Source organism: Hemiscyllium ocellatum, chromosome 34 (genome assembly GCF_020745735.1).
Source record: "Hemiscyllium ocellatum isolate sHemOce1 chromosome 34, sHemOce1.pat.X.cur, whole genome shotgun sequence".
Taxonomy (NCBI): Eukaryota; Metazoa; Chordata; class Chondrichthyes; order Orectolobiformes; family Hemiscylliidae; genus Hemiscyllium; species Hemiscyllium ocellatum.
Genome location: NC_083434.1, coordinates 30425397 through 30453265, shown reverse-complemented (window position 1 = coordinate 30453265; position 27869 = coordinate 30425397). Strand labels below are relative to the sequence as shown.

The 27869-nt window shown below is 40.2% G+C and overlaps 1 protein-coding gene across 2 annotated transcripts in view; it reads left to right on the top strand.

The window, feature by feature from the left end:
• exoc2 (exocyst complex component 2) overlaps nucleotides 1-27869 on the top strand; it is a 322358-nt gene that overhangs the window by 200175 nt on the left and 94314 nt on the right. For both annotated transcript variants that reach the window (XM_060850316.1, XM_060850315.1), the window contains exons 17-22: nucleotides 2627-2688; nucleotides 4681-4761; nucleotides 9310-9369; nucleotides 10891-10952; nucleotides 12465-12540; nucleotides 22380-22496. In XM_060850316.1, coding sequence (XP_060706299.1) covers nucleotides 2627-2688; nucleotides 4681-4761; nucleotides 9310-9369; nucleotides 10891-10952; nucleotides 12465-12540; nucleotides 22380-22496 — 458 coding nt within the window. The remainder of the gene's footprint in view (nucleotides 1-2626; nucleotides 2689-4680; nucleotides 4762-9309; nucleotides 9370-10890; nucleotides 10953-12464; nucleotides 12541-22379; nucleotides 22497-27869) is intronic.

The window sequence follows — 27869 nt, the reverse complement described above, 5'->3', positions numbered from 1 at the left end:
CAGTTCTGGTCACCCCACTACAGGAAGCATATCACTACCTTGGAGAGGGTGCAAAGAAGATTAAAAAGGATGTTACCGGGAATAGAAGGTTTGAGTTATAAAGATAGGTTGGATAGCCTGGAGCATAGGACGTTGAGGGGTGACCTTGTAGAGGTTTATAAAATCATGAGGACCATAAACAAGGTGAAAAGCAAAGGTCTTTTCTCTCGGATAGGCGAGTTCAAAACTACAGGGTGTAAATTCAAGATGAGAGGAGAAATATTTAAAAGGGACCTGAGGGGCAATGTTTTCACACACGTATGTGCAAATGTGGCTACCGCTATCTCTCAGATTACTGCAGACCACTTGCAATACATTTGTAACTACTGTCTGTGATATTTATGTTTTAAGAGATGGATGTAAGATATTTACAGTAAGAAACAATGACAGATGTTAATGACAGATGTTCTGATTCCTTTTCTTAAGTGGTTTGTAACTCTGAGTGGGAGAGGTTTCTTCCTCACAGCAACACAGGTAACCAAAGAATAGTTCTTCAATTGTGGCTATTATAACATGTAAAGGTTTGAATCCAGGATGGTACATGTCAGAGCGTTCACTTCAATAGAATTCAAACTGGCTTTTTAACCCCTGTCCTTGTGTGTTCTTCAAAGTGTGTCTACACTTTGCAACATAATCCTTAGGAGTTAGCTTGCTCTTGAGTAAGATATCATCAGCCCCTTGTCATCTTTATAATCAATAAGATCACAGTCCGGTTTGTTTCTTGATACTTTGGTAAACACAAGACAGAGAGTCTGAATTAATGGGCCATGTTCACATTGGAAAGATATAACTAGTGGAGTGCCACAAGGAAATCTCCAAGCATTTTGTTTATTTCATCTGTATGCGAATTGATTGGAGGAGGAGTATAAAGTATCTAAATTTGTTGCTGGTGCAAAAGTAGATTGGAATGAAAGTTGTGATGAGTACATGAGGAACCTTGGAATATTTGTGCAGTTCCCCACTATAGGAAGGATGTTGTGAAACTTGAATGGGTTCAGAAAAGATCTACAAGGATGGTGACCGGGTTGGAGGATTTGTGGTATCAGGAGAGCCTGAATAGGCTGGGGCAGTTTTCCCTGAGGCATTGAAAGCTGAGAGGTGACCTTATAGAGGTTTATAAAGTTTTATGAGGGGCATGGATAGGGTTAATAGATAGGGTTTTCTCCATGTGGTGGGGGAGTCCAGAACTGGAGGGCATAGGTTGAGGGCGAGCGGGGAAAAATTTCAAAAGGATCTAAGGGCAACTTTTTCATGTAGAAGATGTGTGTATGGAATGAACTGCCAGAGGAAGTGGTGAAGGCTGGTACAACTCGAACATTTAAAAAGCATCTGGATGGGTATCTGAATAGGAAGGGTTGAGAGAGATATGGACCAAGTGCTGGCAAATGGGACTAGATTAGGTTAGGATACCTGGTCGACATGAATGACTTGGACCAAAGGGTTTGTTTCCATGCTGTGCATCTCCATGACTCTGAAGGGATAAAATATAAAGTGTTCTGGCTGGAGTTCAGTCTATCTTTCTGATACTCACATACTCACAGATGGATGTCCTAGACATGGACAGTTTTCATTAACCATGTGATTTTCTTAGGGATCTCTTCAGACATAGTTAGTTCTGGAAATATTATGAGCAAGTATTCTGAAAGTCATTCAGGAAAATGTCTGATTTGGTTTTTCAGCTTTGACACAGGATCATCAAGAGGGTTCTCACAAAGGTGCCAAGGCTGAGTGGTGTTCCTATCTTTTTCCAGGGTATACCTCAACTTACCTCTATAAAAATATCAAATATCCACACTACTGATATCCATAAACTCAGATATGTGGCTTCCACTGAATAAATTCAAGTACCGGTAGTTAGCTTAACCACGTGATTACAAGTAAGAGATTTTTTTTTAATTGGAAGTATTCCACAGTGCCCTACCCATGGTCATTTTAGAAGAAAAAAAGTCTTGGTATCATCTCAGTACATCAAATAAACTAACTTCAACTAATCCTTTAGATGTGAGTGTTCAAAGAATATTAGTAATGAAAACACTTCCATAGCAATGTAATCAAAAGATATTTTACAGGAATTAAAACAGTTACAGTTGTCTCACTTGTAGAATAAAATGAAGTGGAAATGTTTTCTCCAAAGTTGGTGTACATAAATTTTTGGTCTTATTAGAATGGTATTGTTTATACTAGATTTGTTAAATTTGAACATTGGTTGGATGGCTGTCTTGTGATGCAGAGTGATGCCAACAGCATGAGTTCAATTCTGCACTGGCTGAGGTTACCAAGAAGGATTCTCCTTCTCAGTCTCTTCTCTTGCCTGAAGCAAGGTGACCCTCTGATTAAATCACCATCAGTTAATTTTTTCCAAAGAGAGAGCAGCCCTATGGCCCAGTAGGACATTGGTGATTTTACCTTTATTTACCTTCTCTAGATGTGTACCTTAAAGATGTTTTGGTAAGGAACTGTAAAACTTTCTTAGGTCAGTTACATTGAAAACTATAATTCTTGAAATTGCGATACAGATTAATCTCGATCTCAAATTGACATTTATCTTTCAAACTTAAACAAATCTTTATTTTCATACTCTGTGTAGATGTAAAGAGGCTTGCAGAAAAAGAAGACTGGATTGTTGACAATGAAGGAACTACCTCATTGGTTAGTAATGATGGTCTGACTATTTTAAACCTCCACTTGAAGATTAATATGGTGTTGATTATTGATTAAAAATAAAGGTTGAACGTAGTTTTTCAAAGGAATGGCCCAGTGGGACCAGATTCCACTGACAATAATCTCTTTAATGTTACCCATTACACTGCCAATGATTTTTCCAGCTAGAGTTCAATCTGATCTGTCACAATTGCTTCCATCAGGGGAAACTGGAAGGAAGACTCCATAGTATCGGAGCATTGTTACAGACCAAGGCATGTCCCTTTGTTTCAGCACTTGCTGCCAGATTTCACAATGTAAATTGTTTAAAGGTCCAAAGGCCAGTTTGACGACAACAGAGTAAAAAGAATTGTCCACGATAGCAGTAGAGTGACATGTCAGTTGGCAAGGTGGTAGTCTACCAGGGCGTTGTGGGGGGTGGCTGCAGTGAGAGGTAAGTGGGTGGGCTGGTGTGTCAGCCTAGGTAGGTTGGGTCAAGTTGGGTGGAGTGTCGGACTGGCTTGTGAAGTGGATAGTGTTCTGTCTGGGGTGGGGGTGGGGGTGGGGGTGGTGGTATTGGGTCAGCAGTAGGCAGAGATTTCCAGAGTTCAGTGGGTATAGTTGGGGGAATATAGGGAGAATCCAGGTCTGTGGTGAATCAGATTTTCAATTTAATTGTTCCCCAGGAGTTAGAGCAGGTTTTAATCCTCTATCTTCTCCTGAGTAATAATTAAGTTTGTGAATTAGAAAGTTCCAAACTCTGCCTTTAAGGAGCTTTCTTGGAGGGTTTCAGGCAGAGCAGATTTTCACATTGGAGTTTTTAATTTCCCAGGCAATTCCCTCGGAATTAACTGTGTGTAAAGAATTACATGTGGTCCAGACATGCATCTCTAGTAACAACTGTTTAGGGTCAATGTCTTTCAGAGTTTTGAATGGTCTCTCATTTTATCTGTTCTTTCTTTTTTTGTACCTTTTATAGCATCTGTACCACACATTCTCTTGTGTTTTCTCAGCTTCCTCCTTTTGTCAATTTTACTCACTGGTTACATGAATGTGACTACTCAACTGAACACCATTATGTTAATTTTTCTATTAAATTGTTGACCTACATATTTTGTTGAGGCTTTTGTAGAACTTATTTCACAAGGATTGTACATATTGGATTAAATTGGTTTTCCTCAAAAATACATTCATTACTGATTTATTCAATATTGTTGTGATTAAAGTTATATATTATTGTATTATATTAAAATTGTGTAAGTATTTATGTCTGTTAATTGTCACCTAGACACACACAATTATGCAAAAAGCATAGCTAGATCCTGATGTCTTTGTTAATGTGATGCAATAATTTGTTCATCGTTATTCTGTGTGCTGACATTAAATAAGACTGAGAGATGATTTTTGCACAGAAATAGCAATATTGGAAGGGAATGAGTGTATTGCCTAAGACAGTCTCAAATTTTTAGCAAAATCGTTGACAGAAATAACTTGGAAACATAAGCAGTTTGTGTTCAGTAAGAAATATAGGTATTGTTAAAAGATCAGTGAAGGTATGATTTTTGTTGTAACTTAATGTCAAGTAAAAATAGTCCCATCACACACCATAACCTGGATTTTAGTCACAGTTGTGAATAGGAGAACCCAGATTGCAGCAGCAAAACACATCAAAAGTGTTTTTCCTCACATTTATATGTAACCTTTTTTAAAAAAAAATAAAAGCAGTCAATATTTTTATGTAGTTTATTTTGGTTTCATGATTTTAGGAGCAGTTTAAGTATAAGGGTAAATTCAGGATTTTAGCTCCAAAGTCTGTTGGTTTCAGTGGTGAAATGTCAAGGCTAGATTATTTTAAAATGTAGATAAATTGTTAGCCTGACATTCCAATAAGATTCAGAAGTATTTTGAGCTATCTTTTAATCTCTTAATAATTAATAATTGTCTCTTAAATTTAAGACATTGTAATGTGTAAATGATGAAAATCTGTGCATTTTTTTCTAGCCTGCTCAATTTGAACATCATGTTGTGCAAACTCTACAGAGTCTTAAAGAAACCATAGATTGCAAACCTGGAGAAACCAATGTAAGTTTTGCAGTTCTGAATTACTTTTTATGCTTTGATGAGTAAATTCCCTTTAGTATTTCCAAAGTATTGAAGCATACCTGGAGAAATCCCTTGAGAAATACCTTGTTGTTTTTCATATTACTTTTTCCCTTTCCATGTTGTATGTCAAATTAACTAAGATGTTCACCTTTTCCATGCAGAAACTATTGCATTTGGTGATTGAACAGTGATCTAAAGAGCTGAAAATGTGTTGCTAGTTAAAGCGCAGCAGGTCAGGCAGCATCCAAGGAACAGGAAATTCGACGTTTCGGGCAAAAGCTCTTCATCAGATGCTGCCTGACCTGCTGCGCTTTAACCAGCAACACATTTTCAGCTCTGATCTCCAGCATCTGCAGACCTCACTTTTTACTCAGTGATCTAAAGAACCATGCTTAAGCAAAGCAAGCTCATTGTTAATTGTGTAATTAATTATTACTGTGCCATAACCTTATGTAATTTAGTAATTACAAAAAGAACTGTCACTGTCCCTAAGAAATTCAAAGCAGAAATGTTAAAAAAGGCCAATAAAAGTTCATGTCTCCCACCACCACTGATCATCCCATAGTGCTTTAAAGGCAGTGAAATACCTTTTGAAGTGCAGTTGTTGTTGTACAACCAGAGCTTAGTGCAATATAACTGTACTATTCTGTCCCTTGAGGTGGAGCTGGATGTCCCTGGACTATCTTTTAAGATCTAGTTATTGTAAATAAATATATCTTGAGGTCATTTAGAAGCTAAACATATATTACTGTCAATTAGAAGGGAATACCTTCTTAAAATTGCTAATTGATTGATTGATTGATTGTGTATTCCTGGTTGCTGCATAAAATCAATTTAATAAAGAAGAAATAACTGGTTTTATTTAAGAAGTATAATTATGATGTGTGAAGGATATATCAATTTCATTTGCTTCCGATCAGACTAATGGACTACTTTTTAGCACTATAATGGTTCAAGGAGACAGCTGACTACAACCTTCTCAAGGGCAAATTAGGGATCTGCAATAAATGGTGGCCTTTCCTGCAATACCCACATCTTATGAATGAATATGAAAAAAAAATCTGAAATATTGTGCAATATTAGGTATAGGTGTCGTAATTCGTGCTGTAAATTCACTTTTTTTTGGCTAACAATTGCTCTGTGCAGATATCAATTAAATTACATTCAAAACAGACAGAGCAGCTCAAACAAGAACAGAATTGTACTCTGCCATACTCTGTAACCTCATGTCTTTTCATATACCTCACTTTGCTGTTACCATTAGACAAGATTTTGAAGGGCTGGGAGACATGCTTTAAAAACAAGAAGGAGCAGTTAGGTGTGGTAAAATAAAAATTGTGCATGTGGGAGCAGCAACTTCTGTCTATTGCAGGTTGAGAATCTAATCATCAGGTCATGGTGTTGTATAGAATGCAGATAGGCAAACATCAAGTTTCACTAAGGTTCTACCTGTAAGCAAGGATGGATCTTGCTACATGTCATAGAATGTACAAAACAGTTGTTCTGAGCAATACCACCTTCTTCAATTGATCACTGAAGAAGGTTCTAAACAATTTTCACCCAAAATTCAAGGTCCATAGAGAATGAAAAATTGAAATAAAAAAGTGTTGTAAAAAGGTTGTGTTGGAGAAATAACTGGGACTATAGATTGGTAAGAATGTAGAACCTGATATTCTAAACCTGAGTGATAGAGGAGGTAAGCATGGAGATAGCATTGTTAATCATCATCCAAAATTCTGTAAATTCTAGAATGATACCTACAAATTGGAAGATAAAAAATGTCACCTCATAATTTATGAAGGGAGGGAGACAGAAAATGGGCAACTTAAGACTTGTTTACCTGACATCGGAATTTGGGAAAATGCTAATACACGTGATAAATGGATGTTTAGATATTTATTTCATTGGGCATAGTCAGCATAGTTTTCTGAATTGAAAATCACGTTTGAACCTTGTGGCATCCAGAACTGTACACAAGACAATAGCTGAGATCTAATGAGTATCTAATAAGTCCTTCATATCATCCCTGTAAGAATGTTTTAAGGATATTACTAACAGAAGTAATAAAAGTAATGATTTGGAGATGTCGGTGTCGGACTGGGGTGTATAAAGTTAAAAATCACACAACACCAGGTTATAGTCCAACAGGTTTAATTGGAAGCAGTAGCTTTCGGAGTGCAGCTCCTTCATCAGGTGGTTGTGGAGTACACAATTGTAAGACACAGAATTTATAGCAAAAGTTTACAGTGTGATGTAGCTGAAATTATGCACTGAAAAATACCTTGATTGTTAAGTCTCTCATCTGTTAGAAGTGAAACTAACTTGTAAAGTCTCTCATCTGTTAGAATGACCATGTTAGTTTCACTTCTAACAGATGAGAGACTTATTTTTCAGTGTGTAATTTCAGTTACATCACACTAAACTTTTGCTATAAATTCTGTGTCTTACAATTGTGTACTCCACAACCACCTGATGAAAGAGCAGCGTTCTGAAAGCTAGTGCTTCCAATTAAACCTGTTGGACTATAACCTGGTGTTGTATGATTTTTAACTTGATAAAAGTCAGTAAGTTAGTGAATGTGCTATACTGTACTTGGATTTTCAGAATGCCGTTCATAAAGTCCTATTTGTAATATATGTGAATGATTTGGACATGAGGACCAGTTGTAATCTTTTCAGCTTCACAGATTTCAGAAAACTGGTGGCAATGTGAGCTGTGAGAAATGTAGAAAGGTTCAAGGTATTTGGAAAGAATTAGTGTGTGGGCAAGAATATGGCAGATGATATGTAATGAGGAAAAAGATGATATTATCTACTTTGGTAAGAAGAACACTTGTGTAGATGCTTGCATAAATGGTAAGAGGTTAGAAAGTGTAGATGTACAAAAGGACCTGGCTAGCCTTGTCAATACACCACTCAACGCTAACCTGTAAATGCAGCAGCTAATTAGGAAGACTATTCTATGTTACCTTTTATCACTTTGAGTACAGGAGTAGTAAAGTGTTAATTCAATTATATAAAACCTTCATTGGACTGCACATAAATACTGTGTGCAGTTTGGTTCCTTTACCTGAAGAACAAAATTATTGCCATGGTGGGAGTGCATTGAAGATGCGCCAGAAATTGTACAATGGGATATAGAGAAAAGGTGAAATTTATTGCACTTTGTGTAATCTGCAATTCAAATTTTTTGACATGCACATATACAAATTTAAAAATAAAATACCATCTTATCAGGGGATCAGCCTGGTTTCAGGGAGGAATGATCACGCAAGGTATAACTTAAAAAAAAATGCCAACTTGGTGAATCAACAGCACAGGTCTACAACTATGCTAAATAGTGAAAGCATCATGACATAGCTAAATGACCCCACCCACTGAATCAGGTCAAAGTTCTGCAGGTTTGGCATATGCAATTGTGAACATTTGCAGACAATTGAACACTAATGCGGAGATTAGAGACTTTCGAGACACCCGACACAAAAGACAAGGCCAAAGGACTTTCAACCATCTTCAACAAAGTGTGCTGAATGAGAGGTCCATCCCAATCTGAAATGGACTGCAGCAGTTTAAGAACGCAGCTTTAAACCACTTAGTCAAGGGCAATTATGGACAGACAATAAGTGCTGACCCAGCTAGTCAAGCCAGCATCCCACGAATGAATAAAAAAACCCTTCTCCTTAAGCCCCCAGCATCACAGGGACTAGTCTTCAATTTGATTCACTCCACATGACACTAACAAACATTAACAGTTGTGGGTCACAGCAACATCCTGAATATAGTGCTGAAGATGTGCTCGAAAGCTAGTTACGCACCAAAGTATATTATTCCAATACAACTACAGCACTAATGTATACCTAACAAAATGGAAAATTGATTTGGTATGTTTTCAACAAAATGTAAAAGAAACCAGAATTTGACTAATTATCAGGTCTGTAGGAAAATATAGAAGCATTAGGAAAGGTCACAAATTTACATTTGAACTTGGAAAGTTGGGAACAGCCTCTGACAGTGTGTTCTGAATAGATTTGGAGCTGTACGGGTGCATCTGACTCAATATGTATATGACCGTTAGAATTAATATGTGTTTGCTGACACCAACAATCCCATGACTGTGTATGCTTATCGCCAATTTATTTCCAAATGCACAACATTGAAAATCTTTTTTAAAAAATTAAAATAAAAATCCTGCTCAATTAATACTTTATTTATGTAACAATTTTTTTAAATGATTAGGTATCTATGTATTTCTCACTTTATTTATATATATTTGAGATAACAATGTTGTGCACATGCTTCTAGCTGTCAGCAAGCACAGCTGTACTTTAATGTAACAGGTTAATACTTGACAGGTAACCTGGTCAACACTAATAGTCCCGTGTAGATTAGTTTTGACCTCACTTGTTAACCAGTTGCTTAAGCTTGCATTTGTTTGGTGGTGTGCACAATGCATTTTGTCATGTGATGGATACAAAATTTTCAATGTCATACATTGAAAATTCACAGCAGTAATTACTTTCTATTACAGATATTTCAACATGAAAAGAACCAGCAACATGTATATGAACTGTCCATTAACATTATGAAGGTGAGTAGATGTTAGAGATGTTTGAACTCTTCAGATACAGAATTATTTAAGCTTTAGAAGGTGTGCATTTTATCCGTCCCTCCAGCATCACTGCTACTCTCACCGCCATCTAATCTATTTGGAAATTTTACGTGTAACTTAATCTTTATATTCCTTTTCTTTGCTTAATTTCACTGTTAGATTGTAGAAATTTTTAAAAATAGCTAAGTAAATGATATCTTTTCATATTGGATTCATTGTCTGAATTTTCCAATTTTATGAATTATTTGCATATATTACCAATGTTATGTTAGTTAATGTTAGTCCCAGACTTGGTTTTTATTTTCTAAGTGCTGTATAATGCCATGTTTTAGGGAAAGTTATTTGAAGGACTTCAATTCCAACCCCAACAACATATTTGTAAATCTTTCCTGCACCCTTTCAAGTTTAACAACGTCTTTATGGTCTTCCTGCTATTGGAAAGATGTTGTTAAACTTGAAAGGGTGCACAAGAGATTTACAAGGATGCTGCTGGCGTTGGAAGGTTTGAGCTAGTCCCACCTGCCTGCATTTGGCCCATAACCTTCTACACCTTTCCCCATTTGTGTGTCTTTCCAAATGTCTTTCAAATGTTTTAACTGTATCTGCAACTACGACTTCCTCTGGCAGTTCATTCCACATATGAACCACTCTCTTTGTGCAGAAAGTTTCCACTCAGGTGCCTTTTAACTCTTTCCCCTCTCAGCTTAAACCTATGCCCTGTAATTTTGAGCTCCCTATCCTCAGGAAAAGACCTTTGCTATACACCTTATCCCATGCCTCTCATGATGTTATAAGCCTCTATAAGGTCACCTGTCAATTACCTCGTGCTCCAGGGAAAACAGTCTTTATAATTCAAACCCTCCATTCTCAGCATATCCAAGTAAGTCTCATCTAACTTAATAATATCCTTATCTTAGGGCAGCCAGAACTAGACCAGAAGAGGTCTCACCAATGTCCTGTAAAACCTCAACATGACTTTGCAACTCATCATCTAAGAAGTGGGTTTAACTAAGATGAGTTTCTCTCCATAGATTATTTGAACCTTTATTATCTCGCAATAGCTACTGAAGACAATTTAATAAAATACCTGAAGTATCAAAACAGCAACTGGAATAACGTTTAGTTTTCATTTCTAACAATTCTGCATTTGTGGAACAATGCAACATTTTTTATATGCACACATATATGTACACATAATATAGAGACATCTATATTACTACTGACAAATATTGATTTTTAACTAGAACACATCTTTAAAAATAATAATTGAAATGCATTTAGAAACTAATGAGTATTTATCCAAAACTAAAATCCAGCATGTTAACGTTGAGAAACACTAGTGCCTGCAATTAATTTTTAAGAGAACAGTGGGTTGTTCTTCATAACCCAAAAGGGGCTAATTGTTTATGGAAGAATGACAAGTCGAATCAGATTTATACTATGAGAACACAAAGTAATAGTTTAATATCTGTGTAATGTGATTTGTTCTTATCTTTAAAGGCATTTATTGATTCATTAGAGTACCTGAGTACTAAAGCTGATGGTGATTCGGACAGTATGCAGTAAGTATAGTAATGCTTGGATATATTTTCAATTTGGTTTTGCTTTCCATACTTCAGTCAACAATGCATTCTTTATGTAAGTTTACAAATTTGCTGTAAATAATTAACAACAGAATTGTTATTCTATTGAGAATAGTTGTGACCATTACATTTTTAAAAAATATATGTCGAGATTCTGTTTTCATTTGAAATTTGAGATGCTCCAGAGCAGAGTTGTACTTTTGGAGGTCCTATAATTCAGATAAGATGTTGCTCTGGAGCCTTATCTGCCACTTCAAGTGTGTGTAACAAAAGGTCCTTACTATTACTCTGAGGAAAGGGGAGTTCTTCTCTGTTGACTTGGGCGACCTTTATCCTTCACCTATTACTTGACTGTATTGTTGTACTGTTGGTTGTGAACGTTACTGTGTAGACTGGTGCCATGTTTCCAGTTACCATTTGTGACTGCACTTCAAAGTACTGCACTGCGAGATATCCTGAGATTATGCACATTCTTTCTTGCCTATTTTCAAAAAATGTTCTTAACTTCTTTATCAAAATACAGTCAAGGATGAAAAGTGTAATATTATAGGATCATCATTCAATTAAAAAAATCCTGTTTTCAAGCAATTTATCTATTTGAATAAAATTTGAAGATCCCACAAGTTGTCCACCATAATTTTTACATGTTGCATATATTTAGAAAAACAAATAGCTTGTTATAAAACAATGCAGCAGAATGTTTTCTTTCCTCGATTGAAAGTACTGTCATCAGTCAATTTCCCCTCCTTAAAAATGCAAGTTCATCTTCTCTGTTCCTTGTAAATCAATGTGCTTTCAATCTCCCTTTCTTCTCCAAAGACTCTGTTTGGATTTTCAGCTCCCAAATCTATGCCTAGTTTTTTCTACAGTCAATGTTTAAGCTTTGTCAAATGGTTGTTTACCCTGCCACAGCATTTGGTCTGTTAAAGCCTTAACATGTTTGAAACTACCATCACTGTCCAAGGCCTGTCTTCCATTATTCTGCTGAGTGGTACTGACTACTTGATTATGCTTGTGTGCATCAGATTGCAGCTAGAGCATCTCCATGAATAACTCTCTTCTCCCATTCACTGTTGCTTTTTGGTGTTCACGAAGTATCTAATATTGATCCCTCCTTTGCATGCTAACGGACGGCAATATCATCCAAAGGCATAAGATTACCTTTAGGTATATGAAGATGACATACAGATGTATCTTCCACTCAACTCTGTACTCTTTGCTTTCTCTTGTCAGACTGCTTGTTTAGCATACACTTTAGACCAGTTAGTGATTAGTTCAGCATGATTTCTGTGCCAATACTCCGTTCTTTTGACTGGAGCAAGTAGAATTAGGGAGACTTAGGTGATTTTTGAAAAGTGCTGATGTTAATTCTCTCCACTAATTCCACACACCCTGCCAGCAAATTCTATAATGTGTAGTTCAACAGGGAAATGCAAAACTTTTGTGATAGTTTTAATTATAAAAGATTAAACGTGTTTCTGCTCTTTTTAGCCTTTCTGGCCTGTCTGTGGATATGTCTTCCCCAGATTTACTTGCAAGCATTCTTGAAAACTTCAGTCCAACTCCTGTAAGTACTGAAATAGTTCACTCCATTCATTTGTAAAAATGTGCAACTGTTAACAAATAATATTTATCTTAATTTTTAAAATATTTTACAAGAATTTGAACCACTCTTGGTTTGGGAGTTTGAAGTGATAATTTAAACTGATTTGAATCTTGTGGGCAGAGGTATACTGGTGTATTCTTAAGTAATAGTTCAGCATCCAGAGTTTTTTCCTTAATAGGAAGTGTTTCAGAAAATTATGATTCCTAGCCTATTTCAGATTAAGATCTGCCAAGTAAATTGCTATTAAAAGATAGCATGTATAATTTTGCTTTTTATAGTGAAAATACGTTGATTTTCTTATGCACTTGGAGTGTTCCAGTTGAATATAAAGTTTTTAAATCTGTCTTCTTTACACTGTTGGCTTTGTGCACAAATTTGGGTGAGTACTTACGGTGGAATCTAACAGCTCATTAAACCACCTGATTATTACGTTGTTAAGTGTTGTATTTTAGTACAAGATTTGCAAGGGATTGCAGCATTAGCAGCAGCTCTTGTTTTCAAGATTTTTTAAAGTAGCTAAAACAATTATTTTAAAAATATTAGAAAGCATTTTCAGATGATGGATTTTGCTTTATTCTTCTTTGTCTACTAATAAATTTTCAGTCAAAAACTTGGAAAAGAAAACTAAGATATTCATTTACATATCTATTTCACTTGGGTATCTCAGATTTAATGCTCTGTTCAGGATGCTTAAAGGGTGGAAAGATGCATTTGGTGGTGGCATCACACTGAAAACGGTGTAGGGTGATCTGTAAATACAACAGAAGGTAGGTGTGGTGTAAAATAAAGAACCAGGGGAACCCAGTTGTGGTTATTGTAAGAATAGAAAGGGCTAAGACAAGTAGTCTAGGGAATAGATGGTATACAGTCCTGGGCCTTATAAATCACAGTGAGGGGAATATTCTGTTGAGGAAAGAACAAATCTTACCCAAAGTACTGAAATGGCAATTTCGGGTGTAACAATAGACTCAACAGTGAAGACCAAACTGACAGAACACAGCCTCTCTTGCGCCATCACCCCCTTGCATTACCCCTCCCTTGCTGGCAGGACCTCTTTTTCTCTCTCTCTCTTTTTCTCTTTCTCTCTCTCTCTCTCTCTCTCTCTCTCTCTCTCTCTCTCTCTTTTTCTGTCTCTCTCTCTCTCTCTCTCTCTCTTGGTCTGTCTCTGTCTCTCTCTCTCTCTCTCTCTCTCTCTCTCTCTCTCTTGCTTGTGTGACCCGACACTCTTATTCACATATGACACCCTCTCTCTCTCTCGCTGGCACAACCCCTCCCCCCCCCCCCCCCCCCCCCCCCCCCGCTGGCACAACTCCTCTTTCTCGCCTGTGTAACCCCTTTCGCGTTCTCGCTCACTCGCTGGTGTGAGCCTCCCCTCTCTCTCGCTGGTGCGACTCACCCCCCTCTCTCTCGTTGGCACGACCCACGCCCTCATAGGCATGGCCCCCTTCTCTGTCTCACTGACGCGAACCCCCCCTCCCTCGCTGGCGTGACCCCCTCCGTTGCTGGCATGATCCCCCCTCACTCACTGGCTCGACCCCTTCTCTCTCTCGCTGGCATGACCCCCTCTGTCTCGCTGTTGCAACCCCCCCATCTCACTGACACAATCCCCCCTGCTGGTGGAGACACTTCTCTCTCTCGCTGGCACGATCCCCTTCTTTCTCACTGACGCAAACGTCTCTCTCCCTTGCTGGCAAGACCCCATCGTTGGCACGACCACTCCTCCCCCTCTCACTGGCACAACCCCCCTCTCCCTCGCTGGCACAGCCCCTTCTCTCTCTGTGGCATGACAACCCTCTCTCTCTTCCTGGCACGACCCCCCCCGCCTGTCTGTCGCGCTCTCCCTCTCTGCCACACACTCCCTCTCCCTCTCCCCCTCCCTCTCTGTCGTGCACCTCCCTTTGTCTCACTCTGTATCTGTCTCTCTCACACAGTGTCCATGTCTCTCTTTCTCACAGTGTCTATGTCTCTCTGTCATAGAGTCATGGAAACAGATCCTTCAGTCCAACTCATCCATGCCCAACAGATATCCTAATGTTACCTACTCCCATTTGCCAGCACTTGGCCCGTACCCTTCTGAACCTTTCCTATTCATATACCCATCCAAATGCCTTTAAATGCTGCAATTTTACCAGCCTCCACCACTTCCTCTAGCAGCTTATTCCATACAGGCACCACCCTCTGTGAAAAAGTTGACCCTTTGGTCCCTTTTATATGTTTCCCCCTCTGACCCTAAACCTATGCCCTCTAGTTCTATGCGACCCCACCCAAAGGGAAAGACCTTTTCTATTTATCCTATTCATGCCCCTCATGATTTTATAAGCTTCTATAAGGCCACCCCTCAGCCTTCAACACTCCAGGGAAAACAGCCCCAGCCTAATCAGCCTCTCCCTGTAACTCAAATCATCCAACCCTGGCAACATCTTTGTAAATATTTTCTGAACACCTTCAAGTTTCACAACATTCTTCTGATAGGAAGGAATCCAGAATTGCATGCAATATTCCAAAAGTGGCCTAACCAACGTTTGTACAGCCACAACATGACCTCCCAATTCCTATACTCAATACTCTGACCAATAAAGAAAAGCACACAAAACGCCGCCTTCACTATCCTATCTATCTCCGAGTCTACTTTCAAGGAATATGAACCTGCACTCCAAGGTCTTTTTGTTCAGGACCTTACCTTAAGTGTATATGTCTTGCTCTGATTTGCTTTTCCAAAATGCAGCTCCTCTCATTTATCTAAATTAAACTGCATCTGCCACTCCTTAGCTCATTGGCCCATCAGCTGAAGATCCCATTGTACTCTGAGGTAATCTCCTTCGCTGTCTGCTGTACCTCCAATTTTAGTGTCATCTGCAAAGTTACTAAGCATACCTCTTGTCTCTTTCTATCCCTCTCTTTCACTATGTCTGTCTCTCCTTTGTTATGAAGATGTGGGTGTACTGTACCTTTAAGAGAGTTAAAAGCTGGTGGAGCTACCAGACAGCACCAAGTGTTCTCAATAAGGTAACAATGTAACACTTGGTCAAAAGCTAAATTAGCTGGTTGCTTGGAAACGACAAAACAGATTCAAATTAGGCCAATCAGTTTAAACTATACCCCAAAAAAAAACAAATTCCAATCAGGTTTGAGTTGTGTATATTGACAATCTTAAAAAGCCAATGGCATAATCTGATGGTTTGGTAGTATAAGACCAGGGAAAATTGAACAGTTGCGAGGAGAACTGCCCAGTTATCAACATGTAGGAAGACTGCCTGAAAAATAGCTCTTTTAAAAGATACCTTTACCAGTCAGTAACCTGTGAAGCAGAAATCCCTCAGAAGCTGAAAAGAAGACCGGAATTCAGAGAAAATGAAAGCTGCTTGGTTTTGAGATAAGAAGTTTTGTTTTGTAAATCTTAATCGGGAGTTTTATTGGATTGGTATTATAGAAGGAAAGGTAAAAGATAGGTTAGAGGAAGGAATTGTAAATAGTTGTTAATTAATTATTCTCTGTTATACTTGAAGAAATAAAGTTGTTTGTTTTTACTTTAAATAATTCTTGGCCTCTCGAATTTTCACAGATTACTGTATGGGATAAATCTTTTCTGTGCTGCTGGTTTTAAGTTAAGCAGGAGGGTTTATCCCATGTCGTAACGACTCTCGTGTCTCCTGTTTCTCTCTCTCTCCCTCTCTCTCTGTTTCTCTCTCTCTCTCTCTGTTTCTCTCTCTCTCTCTCTCTCTCTCTCTCTCTCTCTCTCTCTCTCTCTGTTTTTCTCTCTCTCTCTCTCGTGTTTCTCTGTCTGTCTGTTTTTCTTTCTCTCTTTTTTTCTCTCTCTCTTTCTCAAACCCTTTGTGTGAGTCTCTCTCGACACTCTAGTATCTGGGATCAGGTACAGCAAACACAATTATTTCTACAGAGTTCTAATAGAACGAAGACAGCTGACAAATCATTCTTTACCTTGCTTTTACGTAATTCAGTTACTTTTAAAATTACAGGAAAGTGCATTCTGTCCAATCAGTAGTGAATATAGAAGTGAGTAAACCAGGACAACAGCTTGAGCTTATGAACGATGGTGATGGCTTCTCCAGCAGCCTTCATCCTCCACATTAATCCCACTTAGTACACAATGCTTTCAAGATTTGTTATCATTTGCAATTTTGAAGTGTGACATATGCGTTAATAAGATTAGATTAGATTAGACTTAGTGTGGAACAGACCCTTTGGCCCAACAAGTCCACACCGACTTGCCGAAGCGCAACCCACCCATACCCCTACATTTACCCCTACCTAACACTACTGGCAATTTAGCATAGCCAATTCACCTGACCCGCACATCTTTGGACTGTGGGAGGAAACCGGAGCACCCGGAGGAAACCCACGCAGACACTGGGAGAACATGCAAACTCCACACAGTCAGTCTCAGGCGCTGTGAGGCAGCAATGCTAACCACTGTGCCACCGTGCCGCCCACAAATATCTAGATCATTAACATACATCAGGAAAAGCAGTAGTCCATCTTCCGCAGCTACACTGGCACCACCCCACACCTTTTCCTGCGCTACATCAATGACTGTATCGGCGCTGCCTCGTGCTCCCACGAGGAGGTTGAACAGTTCATCCACTTTACCAACACCTTCCACCCCGACTTCAAATTTACCTGGACCGTCTCAGACTCCTCTCTCCCCTTCCTCGACCTTTCTATTTCTATCTCGGGCGACCGAATCAACATGGACGTTTACTATAAACCGACCGACACCCACAGCTACCTAGACTACACCTCCTCCCACCCTGCCCCCTGTAAAAACGCCATCCTATATTCCCAATTACTTCGTCTCCACCGCATCTGCTCCCAGGAGGACCAGTTCCAATACAGTATAACCCAGATGGCCTCCTTCAAAGACTGCAATTTCCCCCCAGACATGATCAACGATGCACTCCACCGCATCTCCTCCACTTCCCGCTCCTCCACCCTTGAACCCCGCCCCTCCAATTGCCACCAGGACAGAACCCCACTGGTCCTCACCTACCACCCCACCAACTTTCATATACATCGTATCATCCATCGTCATTTCTGCCACCTCCTAACGGACCCCACCACCAGAGATATATTTCCCTCCCCTCCCCTATCAGCGTTCCAAAAAGACCACTCCCTCGTCAGGTCCACACCCCCTACCAACCCAACCTCTACTCCTGGCACATTCCCCTCCAACCGCAAGAAATGCAAAACTTGCGCCCACACCTCCCCCCCATACTTCCCTCCAAGACCCCAAGGGATGCTTCCATATCCACCATAAATTCACCTGCACCTCCACACACATCATTTACTGCATCCGCTGCACCCGATGTGGCCTCCTCTCTATTGGGGAGACAGGCTGCCTACTTGCGGAACTTTTCAGAGAACATCTCTGGGACATCCGGACCAACCAACCCAACCACCCCGTGGCTCAACACTTCAATTCCCCCTCCCACTCCACCAAGGACATGCAGATCCTTGGACTCCTCCATCACCAGACCATAGCAACACGACGGCTGGAGGAAGAACGCCTCATCTTCCACCTAGGAACCCTCCAACCACAAGGGATGAACTCAGATTTCTCCAGTTTCTTCATTTCCCCTCCCCCCACCTTGTCTCAGTCAAATCCCTCAAACTCAGCACCGCCTTCCTAACCTACAATCTTCTTCCTGACCTCTCCGCCCCCACCCCCACTCCAGCCTATCACCCTCACCTTGACCTCCTTCCACCTATTGCATTTCCAATGCCCCTCCTCCCTACCTTTTATCTTAGCCTGCTGGACACACTTTCCTCATTCCTGAAGAAGGGCTCATGCCCGAAACGTCGATTCTCCTGTTCCTTCGATGCTGACTGTCCTGCTGCGCTTTTCCAGCAACACATTTTCAGCTCCAATCCCCAGCATCTGCAGTCATCACTTTCTCCTAGGTTCTGGGGATGAGGTAAGGGCTGGGCATTTTAGGGATTTTATGAATACAATACCATTAATCCTAAACTAACCTTTTTACAGTACTCAAACAACAGAGATAATTCTCTTCTGTATTACATCTACAAGGTCCAATGTAACTATTAATCCGCTAGCCTCTTCTTTCAGTCGTCTTCATACAATTGAGATTAGATATTTTCAGCTTCAAATATGCCTCCATATTTTAATCAAACACTTTTTTTGCTTGGAGCTTACAAACTAAGCTTCTTAGGCTGTAATAACTTATTTCTTGACAATTCTAAATTGATTTTGTTGTTACCACACACGGAGACAGTGAAAAGTGTTGTGTTGCATGTTATCCAGGGAGATCATGCCATACAATAAGCATCTGGGTAACAAAACGAGTGCAGAATAATAACAGCCACAGAGAAGGTGCAGAGAGAGAAAACAGAGTTAACATTTGAAAAGTGTGTTCAACAATCTAATATCAGTAGGGAGGAAACTTTGCTTGAATCAGTTTGTATGTATATTCAAACTTTTATATTTCCTGCCTGAAGGAAGAGGGTGGAAGGGTCTTTGATCAGTGGTTAGCACTGCTGCCTCACAGCGCCTGAGACCCGGGTTCAATTCCTGACTCAGGCGACTGACTGTGTGGAGTTTGCACATTCTCCCCATGTCTGCGTGGGTTTCCTCCGGGTGCTCCGGTTCCCTCCCATTGTCATGAGATGTGCGGGTCAGGTGAATTGGCCATGCTAAATTGCCCGTAGTGTTAGGTAAGGGGTAAATGTAAGGGTATGGGTGGGTTGCGCTTCGGCGGGTAGGTGTGGACTTGTTGGGCCAAAGGGCCTGTTTCCACACTGTAAGTAATCTAATCTAATCATGTTGATTGATTTTATGAGGCAGCAGGTAGTATAGGTGGGGTCTCTGGATGGAAGACTGATTTACTTGATGGACTGGGCTGTGCTCATGACTCTCTGCAGTTCCTTGTAGTCTTGCGAAGGGCAGTTGCTATACTGTGCTGTGATACATCCAGACAGGATACTTTGTATGGGGCATCTATTAAAATTGGCAAGAGTCCTTGCAGACTTGCCAGATTTTCTTAGCCTTTTGAGAAAGTAGAGATGTTGTGAACTGAAAACCAGAAACGCTGGAAACTGCAGCAGGTTAGACAGTATCCATGGAGAGAGAGCTTCAGCACTGAGTCATCTAGACTCAAAACAGAAGCTTGCTGTCTCTCCATGGATGCTGTCTGACCCGCTGTGATTTCCAGCATTTGTTTTCAGTACAAATTACAGCATCTGTACTAATTTGCTCCCAAGTAGTGATGATATTGTGCTTTCTTGACTATTGCCTCAACATGGATGCACCAAGGCGGAACTTTGGTGATCGTCATTCCCAGGAATTTGACTGTCTCGACCATCCCTCTCTCAGCACCATTGATGCAGGCAGGGCCATGTGCTCTACTCTGTTCCCTGAAATCAACGACCAGCTTCTGCATTTTGCTGACAATGGAGAGATTGTTGTCTTTACACCATGCCAGAAGCACTCATCACTTTCCTACATTCTGTTTGAATATTCAACCAACAACGGTGGTGTCATCAACAAACTTGTAAACTGAGTTAGAGCTGAATTTGGCCATGCTGTCGTGAGTGTATAAGGAGTGTAGTAGGGGCTGAGTACACAGCCATTTAGAGCTCCAGTGTTGAGGATTATGGTGGAGAAAATGTTGTTGCCTATCCTTACTGATTGTTGTCTTTGGGTCAGGAAGTCAAGGATCCAGTTACAGAGCGGGGAGCCAAGACCGAGATCTCAAAGTTTAAAGATGAGTTTCCTTGTAATTATGGTGTTGAAAGCGAAACTGTAGTCAATAAGTAAGAGCTGACGTAGGTATCCTAGTATTCCAAATGTTCCAGGGATGAGTGTAGGGCCAGGGAGATGGAGTCTGCTGCAGACTTGTTCTGCCAGGAGGCAAATTGCAACGGATTAAGGCACTTTGATAGGCTGGAGTTGATGTGTGTCATAACTAACCTGTCAAAGCACTGCATAGTTATGGAGGTTACAGCCATCGAATGGTAGTCATTGAAGCCCACTGCATGATTTTCCTTTGGCACTGTGATGATGGTGGTCGTCTTGAAGGAGGTGGGGCCTTCAGATCATAGTAAGAGAGGGTCAAAGATGTCAGCCAATACTTCTACCATCTTGTCTGCGCAGGATCTGAGCATATGGCCAGGGGCTCCAAACGGTCCAGTCGCTTTCTGTGAGTTCACACTCGAAGGCCAATCTGACATCTGCAATGGTGACCATGGCTGAAGGTTTTTCTGAGGGTGTTGGGAAAGGTGACATTGTTTCTCCTCTTGTTCAAAGCGAATGTTGAATGCATTGAGCTCAGCAGATGGGGATGTACTGTTGCCTGCGATTCTGTTTGACTTTGCTTTGTAGCCCTTTATGGTGTAAAATATCTTTCTTTTGGACCCACTATTTTACCCATCCACTTTCCATCCAGATTTCACAAACCTGAAACTAAAAAGCTTTCTTCAAGTTATGGGTGCGTTCTCCATAAACAAAGAAAATTCTCAATTCCAGATCCTTCTAACTGAACCTAATTCACCAGATTGTTTACTCTGTTTACTCCTATAATGCCTCCCAATGTAAACTAGTTCCCATTGGCCCTGTCACTGATTTTATTAAATTAACCAGGGCTTCAGAAAGCCTTCCAAGTTAATTATTATATCCCCTCACGCTCACATAGACGAAATCCTACATGCCATTAGCTCAAAATCCTGATTTTAAAATAAATGAGATTAAAATATATAAAAATTTCACAACTTATATTATGTTTCACTCCTCTTATTTGCTCTTTCGCCACCGCTCAAAACCTTCACACGATATTTAGTGATGGGGTCCTAGGCTAGGGGAGGTAGAAAGAAGTGCTTGAGATCTTGTGTTTGACTTCTGGTAAGTAGAGGTCAGTTTGCTGGACAACAGCAAGCACCTTGACCTCAGGTTTGATAAAAATGTTCAGGTTAGATGTGAGTAAGCATCAGCTTCAGAGAGACACCTGTCGGAATGACTGAGAAAAAGGGAGAAATTGAGAGAGCCAGTGTCATACTGAGAGTTCTCAATGACAAGATTGAGATTTTGTTGCCAGGGAAGGGGTCCATTTGGAGTAAGAGTACTGCAGATGGTAAAGACACTGATGCTGAGATGGTGACTCCTGGCTACAATTTGGGTATGGAGACGAAGATGGCAAGAGCTCTATTATGTACTAAGTTGAACACATTCTTGCAGTGTGGGTGCAAGAAAATCAAGCTAAAAGCAGATAACTTGATGTTAGAAAACAGAACTAAAACTGCAGGCTATTGTTAATATATGACAAGAAGTAAGATTAGAACAAGGAATAGGATCAAAAGGAAGTGAAAGGGATAAAATTCTGGGCAATGCCTTTAATATGTATAAGTTGTTGGATCTTGCAATCCTTCAAATCTAATAGAAAAGAACAATTTTTTTTTGTTAATGCCTGCGATGAGGCAAAGGATGGAACAAAAACTGAGCACCCAGATAGATTTTAAAATTTTTGTTTTAAACAGCATATCTTATTTTACTTCACACTTTTCTATGCTGGCTTTTCACGTTTTAAACAGTTGCAAATTTCAGGTACAGAGCCTTGAGCACGACAGAGTAAAGTCAATGTTTTCAATACTTTCTGGTAATAGGGTGGGAAGTCTTCATATCTCAAGTGAATTTTTTGGGGCCAGGTCTTGATGCATTATGATCAATGAAGAAAAATAGAATTTCTGCATTAAGACAGCATGTAATTGAGTCATGACGTGAAAAAAGCTACTAACAATTAACACTTGAAAAACTTGTGCTTTAAATTCATTAGGAACAGAAACTACTGATTGTTCTCAGCAACTGTGAGTATTTGGCACGCCACACCTTCAAGAATTTAGCGCAACATTTCGAGATGCATGCTTTCCATGGCACAGAGAAAATTGCTCAGGTACAGTAATCATGAAGGGTGTCGTAAAGCTCACTGTGATCTTTGAATAATATAAAAGATACCAAATTGTAATAGGAATGGTTCACTGTAATCAAAGTTATTTTAGTTTGGTTTTAGACCCCCAGTTCAACTCAGTACTTATGCCAAAAACAATTGCAGTATTTCAAAGCATTTACCGTACAAACCAAACCATACAGCCCAACATACCAGCGTTTATTCTTCACCATTCATGGAACTCCATCAACATACTTAGATTTTATTTCTCACTTGTGCTTCTCTAGCTTTCCCTTCAACGCAGCTATGCTGTCCAGCTATTCAGTCACTTGTTATAACTGCTCCCTGGAGGAAGAAGGATCTCCTGAATTCACGATTGGATTTAAGGAAAGGGTCTTATTCTGCTTTCACTTAATATCCATCTTCTCAAAAACGTAGACCTTGCTGGGGTCATCACTGATTGATTGTCTTTCTTCAAGACAAAAGACAGCTAGTCTGTTTAATCTTTCCTGAGAGTATAGCCGGTCAGTTCTGATATTATTTATAGTAACTTCATAGAGTTTCTACAGTGTGGAAACAGGCCATTTGGCCCCTCAAGCCTATACCGTCTCTCTGAAGAGCATACCATCTAGACTAATCTTCCCCCGTCCCCCAATCCCATTCCTGTAACCCTGCATTTCCAATGGCTAACCCACCTAACCTACACATCTCTGGACCCTACAGGCAACTTAGCATGGCTAAAATATGCAATCGCACAATTGTATTTACAAAGTTTATTTCCTAAGTAAATGTGCATTTCACAAGTTTCTTAATGCTTCCTGTATATGTTTGTAGTCCACCTAGTATTACACTATGCAAATTGATGTTGTCATCCATAGTTCTTGATTATTGTTTTCAGTCCGCAAGTCCAAATTTTCTTAAATGGTGACAGGTGAACAGTGCTATTTCCTGTGGAACGTCACTTCGAAACTACCATCAAAAATAAAAATGACTAGTCAAAGCTTTTATAAGTATATATACGCAATGTTTGTGTAAGACAACAGTGGGTTCATTACAGGTTGAGACAGGAGAATTTGTAATGGGGAATAGAAAAATTGCAGAAAAACTAAATGATTACTTTGTACGTCTTCGCCAACGAAATTACAAGAACTCTTCCACAATCAGAGAACATAGGGAGGCTGAGAAATTGATGGAAATTAGTATTAATGAAGAAGTTATTTTAGATACATTACTGGGACTACAGGCTGATGTTTCCCTGGGAACTGATATTCTACATTCCACAGTGTTTTAAAGAGGGATCTGTGGAGATAGTGAGTACTTTGGTGATAACCTAATTAAATTCTATACATTCTGAAGTGGTTCTTTCAGATTAAAAGGGAGCATATGTCACTCCACTATTTAAGAAGGGAGGGAGAAAGAAAAAGGGAAAACAGGTCTGTTAATCTGACATCAATTGGAAAATGTCTGAATATGTTATAATAGATTTTATAAAAGGACACTTGGATGATAATGATCTGATTGGATGTAATTAGTATGGATTTGTGAATGAGGAATAGTGTTCAAACTGTTATAGTTTTTTTTTGCTGATAGAAATAATAAAGAAGAGTTGATGGATTAGCATAATTCGGTTTGCAGAAACATTTTGATAACGTCTCCACAGGAGGTTAGTTCACAAAATGTAAAGCATATCAGAGTGGAGGTAATGTACTGGTGTAGAGTAAGTATTGGCTAACAGGCAAAAAAATACAGCGTAGAAATAAACAGGGTCATTCTCATGTAGTAGGCTAAGACTAGCAGGGTAGAGAAGGGGAAGAATCAGTGAGCGTTTTAAGATAATCGCGTCATTTAGCAAAGATCAGTGATTAGGCACCATCTGTTCGTAATATATATGAATGCTTCGGATGTGGTATTTGCAGCGTAGTGAATGGCACAATGCTAGTTGGGGACATGTGCTGTGACAACATTCAAAATGGCTTGGACTTTAGATAAACTCAGTGCGCAAGACTATGACAGATGTAATATGATGTGGAAGAAATGTGGAGCTATCCACTTTTCAAGGGGAGAACCTGCCAAAGTGATATCTATTATCAGGACTGTGGATGGTGCATATTTGAAACAAAAATAAAAAAAAGGAAAGTGATGGAGAAACTCAGCAGGTATGATAGTGTCTGTGGAGAGCAAAACAGAGTCGCGTGACCCTTTATCAGAAAGGAAAGCAGCTAGGTAATGGTGGTGTTTATGCTGAAGCTGGGAGAAGGGCAGGGTGTGAGCATGGGGTAAATGGAGTGCGTTAAACAGATGGAAATGGTGCTGAGAGAGGCAGCATTCGAGGAGCAGACGAAAGGATTGCTGCTGAAAACCTGGGGAGAGAGAAGTGCTGAACCTCACCCAATGCCTGGTCATAACACAGGGACATTATTATTTTGCTGGAGTACTGTGCTAAGGTCAATGCCCATTCTTCATCTCTAAAGCACAAGTGTGCAGTGCTGACCTGTTATAAACTGTTGTCACTTACTTTGATAGTTTGGTGTCTCGGTTTGAAAAATACTGCAAGTTTAATGTTAAGAGGTTGACCAACAATTTTGTCTTCAGCACTTTCCTAGTTTCTCAAGATACTCTGATTGAACATGAAAATGATGTTTTAAAAATTGTCAACACTTTTAATCTATAGACTGGAGAATGTGCACAATCTCTACAAAGCCTCTTCTTTAAAGGCAGCACATTGCTCATTTATAATTTTTGTCTGAAAATCTTCTATTTTAACTTGTCTAATCCAAAAACAAATAAATAAAATAAACTGTTCTGTAATTTTGATCATGAAATGACATGATTATCTTAAAACGCTCACGGATTCTTCCTCCTTTCTACCCTTGCATGCTTTGTATTAGGCTAATTAAAGCATCCCATTATAACAACTCTATATAGCTTTATCTTCTCTCTAATTTCCAGACAGATTTGTTCCTCTGTCTTTCTGTCTAGTTAGTGGCTAGTAGAATGCACTCAGTAGTTTAATGAGCGCTGTGTTGTCATATAGTTCACTTGTCATTCAAGAGATTCTGACCCCTCTTTGATGCAGTATCTCTTCAGCGCTATGGTAGTGAATGGAATCCTTTGCTACTGGACACAGAAATTATACTGTAGATAGTAAGATGGTGGAATGAAACCCACCAGTTTTCCAGCCTTGCTTGAATAAAGTTCTAAGTGGCAAGGCGAAAGTGAAGACTGCAGGTGCTGGAGGAATTCCCGATGAAGGGCTCCTGCCCAAATCATCGATTTTCCTGCTCCTCGAATGCTGCCTGACCTGCTGTGCATTTCCAGCACCACTCTAATCTTGCCTGTACGTGGCAAGGCCCTACCTCCAGCTGTGCCCCTTTCTGGAATTGAGGCTTTTCAGTGGTCAATTAATGATCCTGCCTGGTTGCAATTACTTTAGCTCCAGGTTAACCAATGTATATAGTGTATGAATTGCCAAGGAAAGCCTCAAATTGCCTTAATCTGTTCATGATCTAGAGACTGTACTTAGAACAGGAGGATTCTGTTGAGAGCCAACCATGCTCTCCATCACTCCATTCTGAGACCCATTCCCCAAAAAAAACATTATTTTCCATGGAGGATCCTTAGGGCGGCACGGTGGCACAGTGGTTAGCACTGCTGCCTCACAGCAACAGAGACCTGGGTTCAATTCCCGACTCAGGCGACTGACTGTGTGGAGTTTGCACGTTCTCCCCGTGTCTGCGTGGGTTTCCTCCGGGTGCTCCGGTTTCCTCCCACAGTCCAAAGATGTGCGGGTCAGGTGAATTGGCCATGCTAAATTGCCCGTAGTGTTAGGTAAGGGGTAAATGTAAGGGTATGGGTGGGTTTCGCTTCAGCGGGTCGGTGTGGACTTGTTGGGCCGGAGGGCCTGTTTCCACACTGTAAGTCTAATCTGTAAGTCTAATCTTTGTCCTGGGGATCCTGTAAATTGTTGTCCCAGCAATGGCCATGACATTTGCCATTGCACTGCTAAGTTCTAGAACTGCCTGGCCTCTGACTGGCTTGCAGCTCATGGTCGCTGGAACTCCTTCTGCCTGGTCCCAATTCTAACAGAAAGCCTGCTGGCAACCACTGAGCTGCTTGATTTATTGAGGCACCGACACATTTTCTTATCATAGGCTCGAAATTTGTTTATTAAAAATTAAATCAAACTGCCACTCCTCCTCTTTTCTTTCCTTCCCTAACTTGCATCAAGGAATATTTGATAATTAGCACTGAAAATGTGTTGCTGGAAAAGCGCAGCAGGTCAGGCAGCATCCAAGGAGCAGGAGAGTTGACGTTTCGGGCACGAGCCCTTCAGGAATCCTGAAGAAGGGCACATGCCCGAATCGTCGACTCTCCTCCTTGGATGCTGCCTGACCTGCTGAGCTTTTCCAGCAACACATATTCAGCTCTGATCTCCAGCATCTGCAGTCCTCACTTTCTCCCATATTTGATAATTAGCCCTATTCTTTTTGAGCCTGGTTTCTGTTATCACCGCAATCTCATATTCCAGCATGGCTACCCACACCTGCAGTTTGCCACTTGCATTTACCATACTTCGTGCATTGACCTTTTTCTTAGTTTAATTCTGTTTTCTTCTACATGGCTTTGTTTGATATCTGAGATATTTGGATCATAGATAGTCAAAGTGAGGTGCCGGAAGACTGGAGGTTGGCTAACGTGGTGCCACTGTTTAAGAAGGGTGGTAAGGACAAGCCAAGGAACTGTAGGCCAGTGAGCCTGACATCGGTGGTGGCAAGTTGTTGGAGGGACAGGATGTATATGTATTTGGAAAGGCAAGGACTGATTAGAGATAGTCAACATGGCTTTATGTGTGGGAAGTCATGTCTCACAAACTTGAGTGAGTTTTTTTGAAAAAGTAACAAAGACGATTGATGAGGGCAGTGTGGTAGATGTGATCTATATGGACTTCATTAAGGTGTTCGACAAGGTTCCCAGTGGGAGACTAGTGAGCAAGGTTAAATCTCATGGAATACAGGGAGATCTAGCCATTTGGATGCAGAACTGGCTCAAAGGTAGACGAGGGTGGTGGTGGAGGGTTGTTTTTCAGACTGGAGGCCTGTGACCAGTGGAGTGATGCAACAATGTGAGCATAAGAGATATAGTTAGTAAGTTTGTTGATGACACCAAAATTGGAGATGTAGTGGACAGCGAAGAAGGTCACCTTAGATTTCAATGGGATCTTGATCAGATGGGCAAGTGGCTGAGAAGTGGCAGATGGAGTTTAATTCATATAAATGTGAGGTGTTGCATTTTGGGAAAGCAATTCTGAGCAGGTCTTATACGCTTAATGGTAAGGTCCTAGGGAGTGTTGCTGAACAAAGGCCTTGGAGTGCAGGTTCA